General features: G+C 35.6%; 1 protein-coding gene across 1 annotated transcript; it reads right to left on the minus strand.

The window, feature by feature from the left end:
* Positions 1-288: 288 nt before the first annotated feature.
* On the minus strand, positions 289-3,523 carry LOC134846473 (serine/threonine-protein phosphatase 1 regulatory subunit 10-like). The gene has a single exon (XM_063863844.1). The coding sequence runs from the start codon at positions 3,377-3,379 to the stop codon at positions 392-394; it is 2,988 nt and encodes a 995-aa protein (XP_063719914.1). The 5' UTR covers positions 3,380-3,523; the 3' UTR covers positions 289-391.
* Positions 3,524-17,861: the final 14,338 nt, after the last annotated feature.

The raw sequence follows: 17,861 nt of genomic DNA on the forward strand, positions 1-17,861 counted from the left end.
AAAATAAAATCCTTGCTTTACAAACTAGTTTGATGAAAATTAGTACCAGATAACAAACAAGATATTTAAAACTAGAAGTGAAGATCCTCTCCTCTAGAAGTGATCCTGTGGACAAAGTTGTTTACGGGAAAAAAGTATAGTACCCGATTGCAATACCCTTGCTTATTGCAAGGGTAATAATAGCTACGAAGTTATCTAGGGAAGTTGTAAAAGAGCACCAATGTGGCAGCTTAGCTAAATGTAAAAAATATTGAGAACCATAATTTCAATAATTCAATATTTGGGAAATTGAAACAGGGAGTAATCTAATAGAATCATATATTAACACTGAAATTGAAATATCGTCACAGCTTTTAGTTTTCATTTAAAACTAGTTTTATTCGAGAGCTTCTCAATCGTGTCGAGTTTTGGACTTGGGACTATCTTTAGGGGAAGTACTTCTTTTCCTTTCACTGCTCCGGGAGTCGCGCTTTTCGTCCTTGCGATGATCTCGGTTTCGCTCCGAGTCGCGATGCCGATCTCTCTTTGGCGAGTCTCGTCTGTAATCCGAATCTCTCCGGCTATCGCTACTTCGTCTAGGGTCGTTGTCTTTTTTCCGACCGGAATCTTTTCGGCTGTCGGTTTGTTTTCTCGAGTCAGCTATATAAGGTCTATTTCTGTCTCTCGTTGACTCGTTGGGAGCGGTAGGAAATTTGCTCGCGGTTTTCTTGTCGTGACTAAATCGACATGTTTTTCCGTGATGACATTTTCCTTGTGCAAAATACTTGCAAAGCATCGTCGCTGTGTTGTTTTGGTTTCGCGCGTTGAAATTATTTCGCTGGTTTTGATGAAAATTCGGATCATTTTGATTGCTAAGCGATGGCGGGAAAAATTGATTTCCAAATCCGTTGTTATGGTTTCCATTTTGTCCGTTATCATAGGAGGCTCCTCGTTGACCTATTGATCCGGAGTTCGGCGGGAAACTGTTTGCCTGGAATGGTTGATTTGGAAAAGGCGGTTGACCGAAAGGCGGCGGGGTAAACAAGTTTGGGGTTTTCTGATTTGGGGGCTGCATGAAACCTGGAGGCATGTTGATACCAGGTGGAGGTGATATAACAGAGTTGTTCACAGGGGGAAAACCAGATACAGGAGATATAAATTGGTTCCCACGCTGCTGAATCATAGCATTTTGGGTGACACCAATTGGATTAACAATCACTTGAGGAGTTTGGGAGGTAATTGGTACATTGACGTTGATATTTAAATTTCCAGGAAATGGCGGTGCAGATAAGGCGTTCTTCTGCTGCAATGGATTCAAAGGGTCAACTTTCATTTGCAACGATGCAGCACCCAAAATTGATGGATTAATTATTGATTGCATACCGGGTAGGTTACCAGCCATTTGATTAGTCTGGACCGGCGGAATAAGACCACCTACTGCTAAGTTGGGTTGATTCAAGTCATGATGATTGGCTAATTGACCCAAATTTGGATTAGAGTTTGAGATCACAGGGTCTTCTTCTTCAGCGCCTGAGTCTATTTCCATTCCTTGCGGCTCGATATCATCGTACGGTATTACCACCGGATCCTGATTAGGTCTGTAACTCTCAATCAATTCGGGTTCTCTTGGGGAAGAAGGTATGGTCAACAAATTCGGGTAGACTTCTGGCAGAATTTGTTGTTCACGAGCGATCTGGACTTCCCTTTCTTTACTAAGATGACCTCTAGGTTTGTTCACTTCTTCATGAAGATCTAGACCGATCAATTTCCACGTCACTTTATCGACACTTGCATACGAAGTTGGCTCCACGCTGTTCACTCCGCCGACTGTCGACGATGCCGAATAGTTTTGTTGCTGTCTGATTTTTCGCTCCAGAAGCATCTCTCGCTTAGTTATGTCGACCGCATCTCGCATGTTGTCAACAGCATTCGAATCTCGATCGCCGAACATACTTTTCATTGCCCTTTCTTCGTCATCTAGCTCATAAATTTTAACTAGTACTAACTCCTCGTCAATTCTCCATTTGACTCGTTTCTTTCCATCATCGCCTTTGTGAACTTCAGAACTTTCTGATTTTTCACCTGGAGAAACATTTCCTGAATTAGATCCGCTAGACTCAGTTTTAACTTCAGCATTACTGGCGGCCAAATCCAGAGAAGAAGGTTTTCCAGAGCTAGACTCCGATGTTTTCTTGACTACCTTTACAGTTTTAGATTGGGGTGCTGTTAAACTACTGACAATTTTCTTCTTTTTCTTCACTGGCGATGGAAGCGCGACTTCGACAGGTTTAAACATGTCATCGCAGAGACTTATTTGTCGTACGACTGGTTTCGGCTTACTGGGAACATTCGAAGCATTCGGTTGTGTGCTTTTATGACCTTCACTTTTGCTCTGAACAACTTCTGGTTCTTTTTTCACCGTTTCTTGATTATTAATCGTAGTTTTCACACCAGCTTTGCCTTTCTCCATGCTTTGCTTAATCTGTCCCAAAATATCTACATTTTTACTACTTTGCGAAAACGGCTGATTGACTACTTTGAGATGCTCCTGTAATTTTACTTTTTTGGCATCTGGTATTTTACTTGTTTCGCTTTTTGTTGCAAACTTTTCCGAGCTCATCTTTTTGACATCAATGCTCTCATTAGAAGGCCTCTTCTTCGCTTTTTGAGGCTTACTACCCGGAGCTGCTTTAATATCAAACAAGTTAATTTCCTTTCTCACAGAGCCTTCAATTTTAAGCTTTGGTGCAACACTTGATGCAATTTTTGCTGGGTGTTTGTCTGTATTTTTACCTTCGCTTTTCGGAGATTTAGGCTCACTTTTGATCTCCATTTTATCAGTTTTAGAATCACGGGGACTCCTGTCAAGATCCTTTGACTTACTGGGAGAGTCATGGTGCTTATCACTTGAATTACTTTTATGAGCATTTTGTGCCTTAATTACATCCATCCATAATTCGACTACCTGGCCTGCAAGTTTCTGCACAGTGCTGCTCATTTTAGAGTCTTTTGACAAACTTTTGACCAATCTAGGGGTCGCATTTTGCTTCAGAACATCTACACTTACAGGGAGTGTTTTCAAAGCTCTAAGGACATCTTCGATGAATAGATTCGAATCGAAAGCTGGATTCTTCTCGAAGCTATCCGAACTGGCTTCGGAAGTAATATCAGCAAGCCATTGGTTCATAATTTTCCAGCCTCCCGCGTTAACAAACTTCTTCAAAAACCCTTCGTTTTTCGTGGCTAGAATCAAGTTCAAGTAAATACAGCGGGACTCCATTTTGTTCATGTCTCGCATGAGGGCGACTACTCGAACTATTTCCTCGGAGCACTTGATGCCTCCGTTATCGGACATTACAGGGTCTAGAGCTTGCAGCAGTTGATTGATTCGGTTCACCATTGGGGAATGTCGCACGCCACCAGCACTCAGGTCCAAGTCCACATGAACCAAATAACACTATTCAAACTCGATGGTTCAAGATTTCTAGTCTGATGAATTGAAGATGTTTTTTTTTATATCCGCGGTGAGTATTCAACTTTCATCAAATCTGAAAAAGTCAAATGTTTCAATTGCAATACGTTCACCACACTTTCTAATAACGAGTTAATTATCCATATTATAACAGTTTTCCTAGTAAAAGAACTTTAAATGAAACGGAGAAACGTCGTCCATCAACTCGAATCATGATATTTGACACTCGTGGCGTATCTACATCAGTTACTCAAAATAAATTTAATCTCACGTGATTTACCACTGACATCCCGGGGTTTCGAGTTTTCTGTTCGAACTTGTTCAATAGTACTTACGGATGTTGTTTCCAGATCCAATGTTACAATGATAGATTGACCCAATTGATATGAATACTGTACTTACTTGCTTTCATTACGTCATTTTTCATCGACACCAACCGAGTGAAATGACGAGTTCTCCTGCCTGCAATCTTCCTGTTTACTGTATTAAAATTTGCTAATTTATACTCATGGAGATCAGCCTAGTTTTAACTCTTCTTGCTCTAGTTATTCTATGGTATTTACGGTTTTTTTTAAACGTAAATAATATTTTCTGAAAGTGATGAGGTCTTTCCGTGCTTTCGAATTCCTAGAAAAAGCCTCATCACTCTCCTGGACTTGTCCGAAAAAGTATCACAGATTTAGTTGCACGACAAAACAACACACTCATATAGTAGGTTCTAACAATGGAACAATCAGGGGCGGATCTAGGATTTTCTCGAGATGGGGGTGGGCGAGGCGTGTTTTTAAAAAAAATGTTGAAAATTTTGTTTTCAGATAGACCAAGTTGATTTTCTGAGCTCTGCCAAATATATAATTATAAACACCATATTTGGACCCAATTTGTGAGCCGCTGGCCAATTTTGAAAAATGCAGGCCAAAAGAGGCGTTTTTTGACACTTTTTGGAAAAAAAAATACCAAAAAATTTGCTTTTTTTCAACGCGGACTCCGTTCCTCAAAATCAGTCTATATTGGCAACCAAGGCGCCCTTAGAAAATTTTAGGGTCGGTCAGCTAAAAATGCGTGTCTTAAAATAGGGGGACCTTTTTGGGTTGGCAGTGTATCCAATCCCTGAGAAGGGGCGTCCGCTCCCCCTGCCCTCCCCATAAACCCACTACTGGGCATTTAAGGCTACTGAGTCTTTAAGATAGTGTCGGTACTTTGCATATTGGTATAAATCTCATCTGACAAAAATATCATTTACAATGTAAATAGCACAGACTGTCCGATCACAGATGATAAAATAGTGTTGCCTTTCAATATGATTTTTCTACGAACAGTTTATTTTAATATTAAATATTTATGTGATCATGCTGTTTATGTGAATTAAAAAAAAAAGGTTTTCGAACATTTCATATTTTCACAAACTTCAAATCTGAGAGGTTAAACATTGCACTTAGTAGATTTAGATTTGAACTTATATGATATATTATGTGTTTCAGTAAAAAAAAACTATACTTTGATAAATTAAAAAAGCAAAAAACGTGCAAGAAGTAGCTCTAAAAACTAAAAAAAATATATCACAAATATCAGAAAATGAGAATAAGCCTGTAAAAAAACTTGAGATAGATGGGGCCGAGTCCACTATCTGTGGCAATCAAGTTGAAGACTTGCCGCTTGAAGACTCAAGCCTTATATCTGTTAATTTCATACAAGTTTTTTTACTTCATACCAAGCAGCATTGCAGGATTAATGAACCGGAAAATACATGTTGGTAAATTGACTGATAGAAATTATGCCTTACACAAAAGTTGAACACATAACTACAAATTTCGTCGGAAATAAATTGAATAGGTCTTAAATAGGTTGCTGGTGTAAAATAAAAAAAAGAGAAAGCACGATTCTCGGATTGCTCTGCAAGTAGCCCAGAAAGTTCCGAAAAAAAATACGAAAAAAAAACGTGTGTCATTTTTCGAGCGTGGTTTGATGCGAGAAGCCAGACAAAAACTTAGAATTTTAAGTAATTAAGCATAATTGTCTACCGTTATCTTTAAAAAAGGAATAAAACTTTTCACCTCATGAAAAGTTTACTCGCTCGAAACTAAACTTAAAAACTCGAACCATTTTTTTTCAGCTGAATTTTTTGGAACTTTTGATGTCGTTCGAATCACGACTGAAAAGACTTTAATTGATAAATCACTGAAGCCATCGTTAAAGGTACCTGATTTTACGTGGAAAAAAAAGTAAAAAACCAAAGCACACTCGAAGACTAAGTTCCTCTCCACTTCAGTGGTCGGAGCAAATGTCAATTCACATAAAAATTAATCTTATTAAGGCAAAGACAATAGATAACAAAATGATTGAGATATAAAGCATAAAAATGTCAATTCTGTAACGCTATGATTTTGCGGACCAATGGAAGTATCCAATACGCAAAGAAGATAAGTTCTTTGCTAACGGCTAAGACTAAAAACAAAAAGAGGCTTCGTAGAAAATTACCTAGCCGTGTACAAAACCAATTTAAAAAATCGTCCTCATCCGTAGAATTTTTTCAGAGAAAATAACCTCATTACAAGCTGAAAAGACAAGGAACAAGTAAATACTGCAAAAATTTTGCAGAAAGCTGTTGATCCAAAGAAAAAAATCTTCAAGAAACTGAAGACTACCGTTTAAAACAAAAAATCGATAAACCGAATTCGAAAACAAATTTCAAATTTCTTAAAATATATGTTGAGTACTTCGCGATAGCTCAAACATTTGACTTTTCGGATATTTAGTTTAGGAATAAGATTTATCTTGGTTTCGATGGAGCGGGTAAAAATATTCACGGAACATCAACAAGTATTCATCTGAATCTGAATTCATTGATTTTTATTGATTGTCCACTTGTTCTTTCACGACATTTGCAAACGTACCGTACAGTTTGCAAATTTCGTGAAAGCGGACGGAAGGAATTAGGTCAAAAATTCAGCCTTGAAAAAATTATAGTTAACTCTTAAAAAAATTAGACCGAAATAGCTAACAACCGATGAAACTTTGAGATTATTATCATTGATTTTGAAAACGTGTACTGGTTTGCAAAAACACATTTTTTTTAAAAGCAAACTGTCAAGAAATGAAATTTAAATTTTTTTTTTAACTGCTTAGAAGCTTGAAATGGTTCGCCTAAGTTCCGGTTTTTAGAAGCAGGCTATCGGCAAGGAAACTTCGAAATGATTTTAGTTGTGTTGATAACTTAGGCTGGTTCGCTAGAAGCTTGAATTTTCTGAAGCAATCTATGAAACAGTTCAAGTTGGTTTGATAGCGTTAACTGGATTGCATAAAATTAGTTTTTTCAAAGCAAGCTATCATCTGATAAAGCTTTGAAAAATTTTAAGCAATTCGATAGCCGGAATAGTTTCCGAAAAAAGTTTTCTATTCAATCAAGTTTTCCAGTCGACTAGCCACACCAACTTTGCATGTAATACATTGGAAAATATAGAGCCGAATTGTGTATTATTTATGCAGTTCAAAAATTCACATGAAATATCAAAATACATGCTATTAAATAGCCTAATTAACGTCCTTGATGTTCCACCTAACGTTGAGACGCAAATTATGTCTGAAATGGGTCAATTGACACATTTAATTAATTATTCATTAATCCGATTACTCTCAAGAAAGGAAGGAACTATTGCGTACATAACAAATTTTTTGGTGCTCATGTTGATTGATTTTGCACACAATTTTTCTGAAAAAATACCTTTTGCAGGCAAAAACTCTGCACACTTTTGCAATTCCCCGTATCTCAAATCAATTGGTCAGAAATTTTTTAAGGACATTACATCAGCAAGTTAGTTTTATCAAGGACAGTATATTACAAAAAACCTCTTTTTTGAAACAAAAAGAGGGCATCAAATTAAAGTGATTATCCAAAAATGTGCCAAGATATTTTACCTTGACCTGTCCAAAGCCTCTGATTTTGAAAATTTTAAATTTTAATATATATCGATTTCTTCTTAAACACTGCGAGTGGTGAAACGTCAAATATGTCTAACAATTAAATATTAGATGATTTTAATTTTAGGTCACTATGACTAGGAACGCAACCGTCAGCGCTTAATAAGCATTCAAAAAATTCAATCGGGCGGCCATTAAGCCGCCAATTTATGGGTAGACACCAGTTGAGCTTAAAACAAAACTGTGGTTATGAAGAATTTTGAGCTATAAGTTTTGAAAATCCCTGTAGAGAAACATAAAATAAAAAATCAGATTCTCCTTTCAAAAACGCAAAACATTAACTATACCAATATAACATTAGTCGAATGAACCTGTGAATAAAAAAATGGAAGACGAAGCTGAACAAAACTCAGGGTGGGTAAATTTTAAAATCAGTCGAAAACTAAATGACTTTCAATTACCTTGAAAATTGCTTTGATCACAAAAAATCGTGCTGTGGCAGCTGAGATAGCAAAAAATAAGCAGAGAAACGATTGACCGAAATTTTTGTTTCATACGTTAATTCACTTAAAAAAACAGGTGCTAGCCGAATTTGAACCCATGACCTTTGCCCTCCCAGACGTAAATTAACATCAGCGCCAAGTAGACAGAAAGAGACGGGGAAGCTATCAAATCATTCGGTGATTCCGTTAGACAAGTTGATAACATGAGAAAAAACTTAGTTTAGGATTAATAACGCTTGTTAATCGCAAGCTGGAACAATAGTTCAGAAAAGGCTCCTACAAATTCTCTAAGAAAAGTTGCTCCAGAGAAGATTAAAGTTCAGTTTGCGTGCGTTTTCAATCTCATATTCTAGATCAATCTAATCAATTGCTTTACACCATAAGTCATCAGATGGCAAAGAAGCTTAGAATAGACTTTGATATGATTCAGTGTTTTTACACGTTATACAATATTCGAAAAATTATACGAAAAAACCCTTATACGATATAAGTTTATACGAGCTATCGGACTTAAACGATATACTACGATTATACAAAACCGATAAGTGGCTACTTTTTGTGTGAGATAATGATTTTTTCATTGAGCACTGCAAAACGATCGATAGTAGGGGCGGCTCAACTCCAAAATCAAAAGTTTTCCGAGTAATCAGATATTTTTAAGCACAAAAAATAATCGAGCATCAAAAACAATCTAAAAAGCCTTGAGAGATTGCTATAATTGACAAAGGATTTTGATGTCAAGTTATACGATTATAAGTTTCCGATACGCAAGCCAAAATATACCTACGTTATGCGATAATCGGATTATACGATTAAAAGTTATACGATTTTTTCATTATACGTCAATACACTGATATGAACCATAAGCCCAGAAGTTATACAGTTAAAATCCTTATCAAATAATGCACATAAATTGGTGTCCTACACAATTTCACCCCACGTCATTTCATGGCGCTCCTTTTCACCCCCATATATCTACAAATCACACCAAATTCACTCCTGACACGATTTTGAAACTTACGCAAAAATCTAGTGGTAGATTTTAACTTACTCAAAAATCTAGTTAAAACTTACGCAAAAATCTAATTCTACTTTTTTCTTTCCAATATTTAGAGGGTTCAAAACTCCATGTGTAGGAAAATTTAGTCTTAGAAATAAATAAATTATAACTTAACCGGTGAAAAGTTTTCTATAGCCTCAATAAAATAAGAAAAACGCGCTCATATTTTAACCGCTATCTGCAAAAATGCTCAAGGTAAACTTGCGTATATCGTCAATCAGTCATTGAATTAGCTTACAAACGATACTTTACTGGGAAGCAATCAACGATTCCCAGAGGTACCTGAATTTACGAAGCCAAAAGCAAATATATGATTACAAAAAACACCAATTTTCGCAAAGAGGCATGGAAAGCTGTTTTTTCCACCATAAGAAGGAAATGGAAAGCAGAGTTTCCGTATATTTGAAAAACAATGCGTGTTACAACATATCAGCAACATTGCAGATCGTTAGGGTTTCTGCAGACCTTCGAAGCAAGATCATGTGGATTCAAAAAATCATTTGCTTTAACGGTTTGTAAAACGAAATGAAACTTGAAGGATCCTTCAAATCATAGAAATCATGTCTACAGTACTCGACAGTCTCAAACTTTATTACACAGAAGCGGAGCTCCGCATCAACTGCGATACAACGCAAGCATGGGATTGCAAGCTTAAAAAAAATTGTTCGGAGCAAATGAAAAAAAAAAAACAATTTCAGAAAATCAGTCGGTAACGAAAAGTGCCCGCATTTAATACGCTTTTACAGTTTATCGAAAGACCACTAAGCCGACAATAAGTGAGCGAACGCTGAGCCGAAAACGGAAAAGCCATAAGAAATCGTCACCTTGAAAAACTTTTAAAGCGGTTAAGTTTTAAAACTAAATTTTTCGCCACAACCAACCTGAATTTTAAAAAGTAACCAATTTCTGCCCTTCAAACGCGACAGAAATTAAGTTGACTGAGCCGATTTAGCATAAACCCAAACAAGTAGGCCGAATCAAACTTTCAAGTGAAAAAAAAGCAAAAAAGGTGAAAATATGCAACGCCAAGGCCAGTAAATTTTTAATTACAGGAGAAAAACCAACATTACTTGAAATGACAGAAAAAGCACTTACAGCACAACACAAGCCGTGATGTGTCAACTAAGCCGGCAAAATCTGAGCAGACAAGTAAAAGGCCGACAATACAAATTTTCCCGGAAAAAAACTCAGATTCATAGATACTGAAAAAAAATACGGTCCGGCCGGGACTCGAACCTCCGACCATAGGATGCCAACAAAAGTACATTACCTCAAGACTAATTGAAGGAAGAATGGAAAACATAACGGCTCACTAATAAAGCAAGCTCAATTTCTAACAATTTTCTAAGGGTAGTTGTTTAATTGAAAAAAAAAATTAGTTAACCAGCGAGGGGCCTAAGCCGAATATTATTTATTTAAGGTTAACCAAGCTATGGCAATCTTACAAGAGCTCACCTAGTAAATTGTAAGTCTAGGTCCCGATTCCAAGACACTTACGCTCGCAAGTGTAACATCAATCTGATGACACTAAAAACCAGCAATAGTTGCCTATATTTTATTGAACTCAAAAACAGAAAAAAAAGTTTATTTAAAATTTTCTAACTCAATTAAGACTATCGTTTTAAGGTCATTTCAACTATTCTTTCTCGAGCGTGATAAATTTAATGATTGCCTAATTCTTAATAAATTTCAAGTCCACTCAGAACACGGATTAAAATTATTTTGAATTTCGCTTATTTGTTAAGCTGACATCAACTTCCTTGAATTTAGGTCATCTTCAGGGAAGTTTCGAAGTGAAAGCACCAAAACAATATGATGTGTAGACGTTCGATCAGAAAACATTAAATCACAATAAGAAAACATTAAATCACTATGTTAGTTTTTTTCACACAAAATTTAATTTCTAACTAAAATTCCAGGTCAACAGCCATTCATTGTCAAAGACTCTTCTGCCCAAATCTTTCAAGAACTCGACAAAGAGAAAATTATTAGTAAAAAACAAGAGTCAAAACTGTACTGTTTTTTTAAATGTTGCAATCAGATGAAATTATATTATCAGTAATACCGAAAAACTAAGCTTAATAAGCTCTTTACAGTGAAGATGCTTAGAAGCTGAAATATGCATGCGAATCAGTAGTAGTCATAATCAAGGAAATTGAAAAGAGAAAATAAACGTTGATTTTCGTAATTTTTCGTAAAATTTGTTCGAGCGGACAATCAATAATCAGTATTACTTCGAAACTATCAGTTCCTGTCACTTATCAGAGCAATTTATGCTAAATTGCTAAAGTATCAAAAAAATATCGACGAAAAACTTCGACAAGTAACCATTGGTATGCAAAAAAATCAAAACGGCACTCAAATCAGCTTTACTGAGCTATTGAACCTAGAATAGACCAAATGGTAGCTGACTTATTTCCAAACGGATTTTCTGGAAAAAAAACGAAACACAAGGATCGTTACGTCAAAATGCAATTATTTTCGGAATTAGCGGATTTCAAACCAGCTCTTCTGAGCATTTGAAAAATTATTTCAGTGAAAAGGCCATAAGCAATCATTTAACTAAAAAAAACTGATTTTCTTTAAAAGATTTATAGCTCAGAGGTTACTCACACAATTGTAAAAGACCTGGATACAAACTTTCGTCAGCATTTCCAATGTCCAAAAAAAGTCTCCACGAATATGTGTTAAATACTTTGATTACAAGCTGATGAATCAATAATTAACACATGGGCGATTTTGCGCTTAGCAAACACTATCGAGAACATGACAAAAATCAGCTCAATAAAGTGAAATAAAAAAATAAAAAGTTAGGCTACGTCTCGGATTCGATCTGCTATTTAGAAATATTGAGTATCACGCACAAACCACAGCCATGGATGCTTAGTAAATCACAAACAATAGCCAAAAATTAAGCAGACAACAAATGCTATGAAATTTCCCATGTTACAGATCGTGCTTATAGCGAAAGTGTCACCAAATGAGTGATTACTTCTAATGAGGTTAGAAAAAAAGAAGGTTCGTACTAATACAAACACTAACGCTCGTAAGCTCGCTAGAATTTTTTTCTTAGATCTTAGAAAAGTCAAACCATACGCAAAAATTCATAGGACTCCGTTATCTGCACCCTTAGGGATGTGAGAAATATTATTCGGAATGTTAAAAATGGGCTTGAAAAGAGCCGGCAAAATAAAAAAGAAGGCAAAAAATCAGCAGAAGTTCTTGTAAAAAGCAGGTCACAGCTTCACTCGAGTCCCCTTGCCATTGTTGTCTAAGCCATGTGTTAATTGTGCGTCAGCTGCGCAGAATGAGTCTTTAAAATGGAATTTATCACTGAGCGAGTTCAGAAACGTATAACATTTTTACGTGCAAATTCTGATAGAAAATTTTAAAACGGGAAAATTTCAGTACCCTTCCCGGAGACCCGAGCTGCACTTTTTGACTATGGGATTCGACCTCCAGATTATAATCCCACGTCTCCGCCATTCCACCATCTGATTTTGCTGCATTATCAAGTTAATACACTATCTATAAGCAAATATCTGGCCACAATGATTTTTTTTTGAAGTACAGATATACGGCAAGTACCCAGTGGCTGGGGCAAAAAGAGAATGATGCATTTACGAATTTTTCTGAGTTGCCTACGACAAGCCTAAGGCAAGCCAAAAATTAGTTGAAAATATGTCGATAAACAACTTTTCCGAATTCCATTTTTTTAATGATAAAATTGTTCATTTGAGCAAAACTGATGTAAAAGTAATTTTAAGAATTATATAAATTGAAATCACTCATTAAGGCAAAGTCAAGTTTCACTGTTTGCGTCAATTTCACTTTTCCTTTAGGCGTTACTTGGAAAATAATTTTTCAAATCCGACTATTTGTAGTGTCTAATTGCGCGTGGAAAACAAAAAATGTATTAAACACCTGTGCGCCTGTTGGTTGAAAAGTGGAAGATTTTTTTAACCCGTCACTCAATAGCTCAGTTGTGTAGTTAACCCTTAAGAAACGCTGAACTTTACCTTTCGCAATAATCCATACAAAGTCAATACTTGATAGTAATCATGAGTCAGCAAATTCATTCTCCCATTTCTCTGAGAGTTGCCGTTTGAAGGACAAAACGACAAAAAAAGAGTGTAGTTTCCATTCAAAACTTTGTTTATTCTATCCAGAAATTATCGAAAAACATCACTGCTGTCTCAAGTTAGTCGCGAGGAAATTTGGTCACAACCGCTTATCTTATACGCCTACACGTGTTCTTTTGATTGAACTCAAAATGTTAGATCAAACTCAAAAGTGGATTTTTCGAGAAAGGTCAAAGTTTTAAGAAAACGGTCAAAAAATTAAATATTTGGTTCTTCCGAGGAAGATAAACTTTAAGAAAACAATAAGAGCAGCCACTAATACATGGGAGCTTCTTACAAATCATTCTCTGAATTGAACCCAAAATCTTAGATTAGAAACGGTAGTTTTTGGAAAAGTCATAGTTTGAAAAAATGGTCAAAAATCAAATGAGTTTTCCGAAGACCATAACTTTTTTTTGCGAAGGAGGTAGAAAATGGGATACGGTAAAAATAGATCAAAAGAAACGCAGACACACAAAAAAATAAGCGATTTTTCCATTGGTGTCACTTTGTTTCAAATCGCAAAGTAGTTTTTGAGAAACACATTTTTTTTGAGAATAGTAAAAATAATAATAACACAGGCGATGAGGAGCTTCGCATCACTTGCGATACAAAAATGCATGACTATGATTAACAGCATATGAAAAGACAAAAGAAAAATTTCAAAAAAAGACAAAAAAGTCCTGAAACAAAATTACCTGCAGCATTAGAAACTTTACAGAGAGCTTAGAAAATGCTATAGAAAAATCGAACCTTTCTGCTGGACCTAAACCGACAAAAACTTGCAGACACGAAAGTCTAGAAAATTAGAACATTTTTAGTTTCGATAAAAAAAACAGGTCCCGACTAAATCGAACTTCTTTTTGTCGAAAGGATGTGTGTTAACACTGCACTAAATGCATAGCACACTCCTTGAGTTTATAAAAACAACTTCCAAAAACTTTTTTGTTTAACAGCAAGAAAAAAATAGCAAAAAATAGGCAAAGCTTCTCGTAATTCAATTACTTGCCCAAAACCGGAATACACTGAAATGTTTTTTATTAAAATAAAAAATGCTCAAATTTTGCTGCGGTAACTAAGCTGACAAATTGTGCTTTTTATTCTCTAATTTCATGTGGTTTTTTATTGTTTACGATGTTTGTTTTTTCTTTCAGTTGTTCTGATGATGTCTTAATTGACGAAGACGCTCAAGCATTGATACTTGTTTTTTTTTCTCGTGTAAGCTGACAAAAAAAGCAGACAGAAGTCCGATAAAAAAATTTTGACGCTCGAACAATTTTCCGCTAATAAAAAAAACAGGCCCTGGCCGGATCCGAACCAATGACCTTTGTCTTTACAGACAGGTGCGTTACCTCTTCGCCACATGCGGTAATTTACATTTGATTTCATGAGCCAAAGGTAAAATGATTCAAGTGATTCTGTTTAACTAAGTCTTAACCCAAAAAAAGTCTATATTCCGGTTTAATAACGCTTGCTAATGGCAAGCGTAAAACAAACCAAATCCCGTTCATCAAACAGGAATTATACATTGACACCAGATCCAAAGCTATTTCGATTTTCAATTTTAGAACTTAAAACTTCTATTATTGTAGTCGCCTAAAGCTAGCCGCATTTAATCACCTATTTTTCTGTACAACACTTGAGCCATAAATTTTAACTGAGCCACAATTTCGAAAACAGTTTTGAATGAATTTATGAAAATTCACTGAATCCAGCTTTAAAAAAATCTACGAGTTAGCATTAATTGCAATCAATTCATCAAATTTAAAAAATTTCAGAAGGCCAAAAGCTTTCATCGACCAGATACTTCTGCTGTGCTCCGTGCTTATTCTCCTTTCATCACGAACATTTCATTGAACGATGCACTATCAAGACCGTTTGGAGCCTGAAGAAGATCTTGTTTTACACACACGATTTTCCATTGAAGGGAGCTGCCATCTTCCTGTTGTTTATTTTTACCCGAGTGTTTTTTTCAGCAGAATCAACACAATTGTTTTCCATTGCTCTACAACTGTATAAGTCTCAATAATCAGTGAATAAATTCACAATTAATCTAGCTTAAATTTTGAATAAAGACGCGACGAGGAGCTTCGCACATTTTGCAAAACAAAAATACATGACTCTGGGCTAACGACAAAACTGCGCCGTTTTAAATTCAATTTGAACAAAAAGCACACTAAATGAATTCATGCCAATTGAAAAAAATATACGTGCAAAAAAAAGAAAAAATATACGTGCGATACAAAACAAAGTCGGGAAAAAAATGACATAAAAACTAGATCTTTCAAGATCAATATGGCTAGTATTGAAACCAAAAGATGCCAAGTCAAAAAAATGTGAAATTTGCAGCGGAAGAAATTTTACCAAGCGGTAACACAGCCGAAAATACCTACGCAGAAAATCTAAAAGCCAAAAAAAAATCAATAAGACTTAAGACTTGAAAAAATTAATAAGATCCCCTCAACCTCAAGAAGATTTAATTGTTCATCACATGAAACAATGAGGCCACTAACACGATATAATATAGGCCGAAACATATTAAGGAAAGGAATAAAAGCGAAAAAAAAATTAAGACTAATAAAAAAAGTTATTAAACCGCCCACATACAATATACATGCAAATATACACACACACACACGTTGAACAAGCACTGGTATAAAATTAAGCGATAACTAAGCAGTCACACTTGGGTAGGCGCCGGTTGGGCTGTCACAAATTTGGTCATAAAAGCTGCTCTTTGCAAACACTAGCGAGAACACGCCGAAAAGCAGCTCTGTAAAGTGCAGTAAGAAAAAAATAGAAATCAGCCTCGAATTAGAAAAAAAAAATCGGCTACGTCTCGGATTCGATCTGCGACCAAGAGATTGTAAGTCTCACGCACTATCCACTCAACCACGGACGCTTAATAAATCACAAACACTAAATAAAGCAAGAAAAGATACAATAATACAATTATTATTTTGGCACTTGTAATCAGTTTTTGCTTTTTTTTGCCACAAATTTACGCTTTTGTCAATAATACAGGATGCCAAGCAGCACTTTGCAAAGCAAAACAATGTCTAAAAAGCTCTGAAAAGTCAACAAAATATAAAAAGAGCCTTAACATAAGCAAGCACTATTGAAGAAGCCGCAAAACTTAGCTCTAAAAAGGATGGGATAAGGCAAAACAAAATAGAAACAAAAAGTACTGAAAACAGAAAAATGACATGAAAAAAGTACAGCAAATAGTATTTGAGTCTAGCAGGGATATATTATGATTGCAATTTAGCTAGCCTCAATTCGATTTAAAATGTTTATTTGAGCGCTTGAAATTTAGATTAAGTCGCCGCTCTGGAATCATTCGCACTTATGCGTTGAGCATCATAGTAAATGCACAAAATTGCGCAAAGTTTAGTCCAGAGAATTGCTTATAACTAAATATAAAACATCAAAAAATTCACTAACAATTATTGCAGGTTAAATATCTGATCCTGTTGTTTTCAATAAAAATCGTTTCAGATCATTTCTTCATTAGAGCTTAGGCTAGCAATTTTTTCACAAAAGTGTACAAATGATCTCTGAAAAACTATTTTTTGGTACACTTGCTCTAAACAAATCGACTTGAGCTGAAAAAATTAAACTGATCGTATAACCCGGACGCCTGAGTAAAAAAAAACTACGCACACTGAGGAATCAAACCACTGAGTTTTACATTCTAGTCTGTTGCTTGAATAAAAAAAAACAGTCTCAAAATTTACTGCTTTTGCTATAAATTGCCACCAAAAAATGAGCCACTTTTTAATTTTGACCTACAAGTTGGTCCTGTAATATGACACTACGCTCCGTTTGCTCTGTAAAACGAAACACAATTTTAAAATAAAAAACAAGCTACTGCATTGCAACAAAATGGACTGTTATAACATACAAGTGCTGCTTGTGTAAAAAAACTGTAGCAAATTAAAATAAAGAGCGAACTTTCTCGTCAGCCCACTTGAATTATTGCAGAGCATTATTTTCTCTCCGCAAGGAAAATCAATATTCGAAACAACCTTGAAACTAAGGCTATTATTATGTTAACGATGACTGAAGCAATAAAAATAGCCATTCCAACTAGGGACGGATCTAGGAAAAAAAAATGAAAACTTCGTCAACTTTTTTAGGTCGATCAAATTGATTTTCCAAGATCTCCCAAATCAATAAAAAAAACATTTTTTATGCAATTTTTTCGGGACGGCAAGTAAATTTATGAAAAAATAGGCCAAAAGCGGCGTTTTAGGCACTTTTTGGACAGTTTCAGGGCTCCCCCTCAATAATAGTCTTCAAAAAAATTTTTAGGGTCAGATAGCCATGAATATAGGTCATAAAATAGAGGGACCTTTTGGGTAGTCAGGGGTCGAATCCCTGAGGAAGTAGGGGGGGGGGGGGGAGGGGGGTGGCATCTATCCCTTCTAAATCCGCTATTGATACCAACAGTTCAGACTAAACCAAGCAAAATTAAACCAACGGAAACTAAGCCAATAAAGTATCGAACGCAGAGGCGAAGCGGAGCTTCGAATGACTTGCATTACAACATAGACAAAAATGCAAGAAAAAATGAAAAATGTAGAAAAAATCAGGTCTAACAATACCAAAATTTTCTCAATGAAAGTTCAATCTAGGCAACAATACCAAGCAAAATATTTGATTATTATAACATCGCAAGCGCAAGTCGCATTGGAACAAAACTTAACGAAGCGCAAACAAAGCCGACAATCGTTGATCAAAAATTGATTTTGTGAAAAAGATTCAAATCCGCCCTGAAACTATAATAAACAACACTTGCAACTATA

The sequence above is a fragment of the Symsagittifera roscoffensis genome, chromosome 5 (genome assembly GCF_963678635.1).
Source record: "Symsagittifera roscoffensis chromosome 5, txSymRosc1.1, whole genome shotgun sequence".
NCBI lineage: Eukaryota > Metazoa > Xenacoelomorpha > Acoela > Convolutidae > Symsagittifera > Symsagittifera roscoffensis.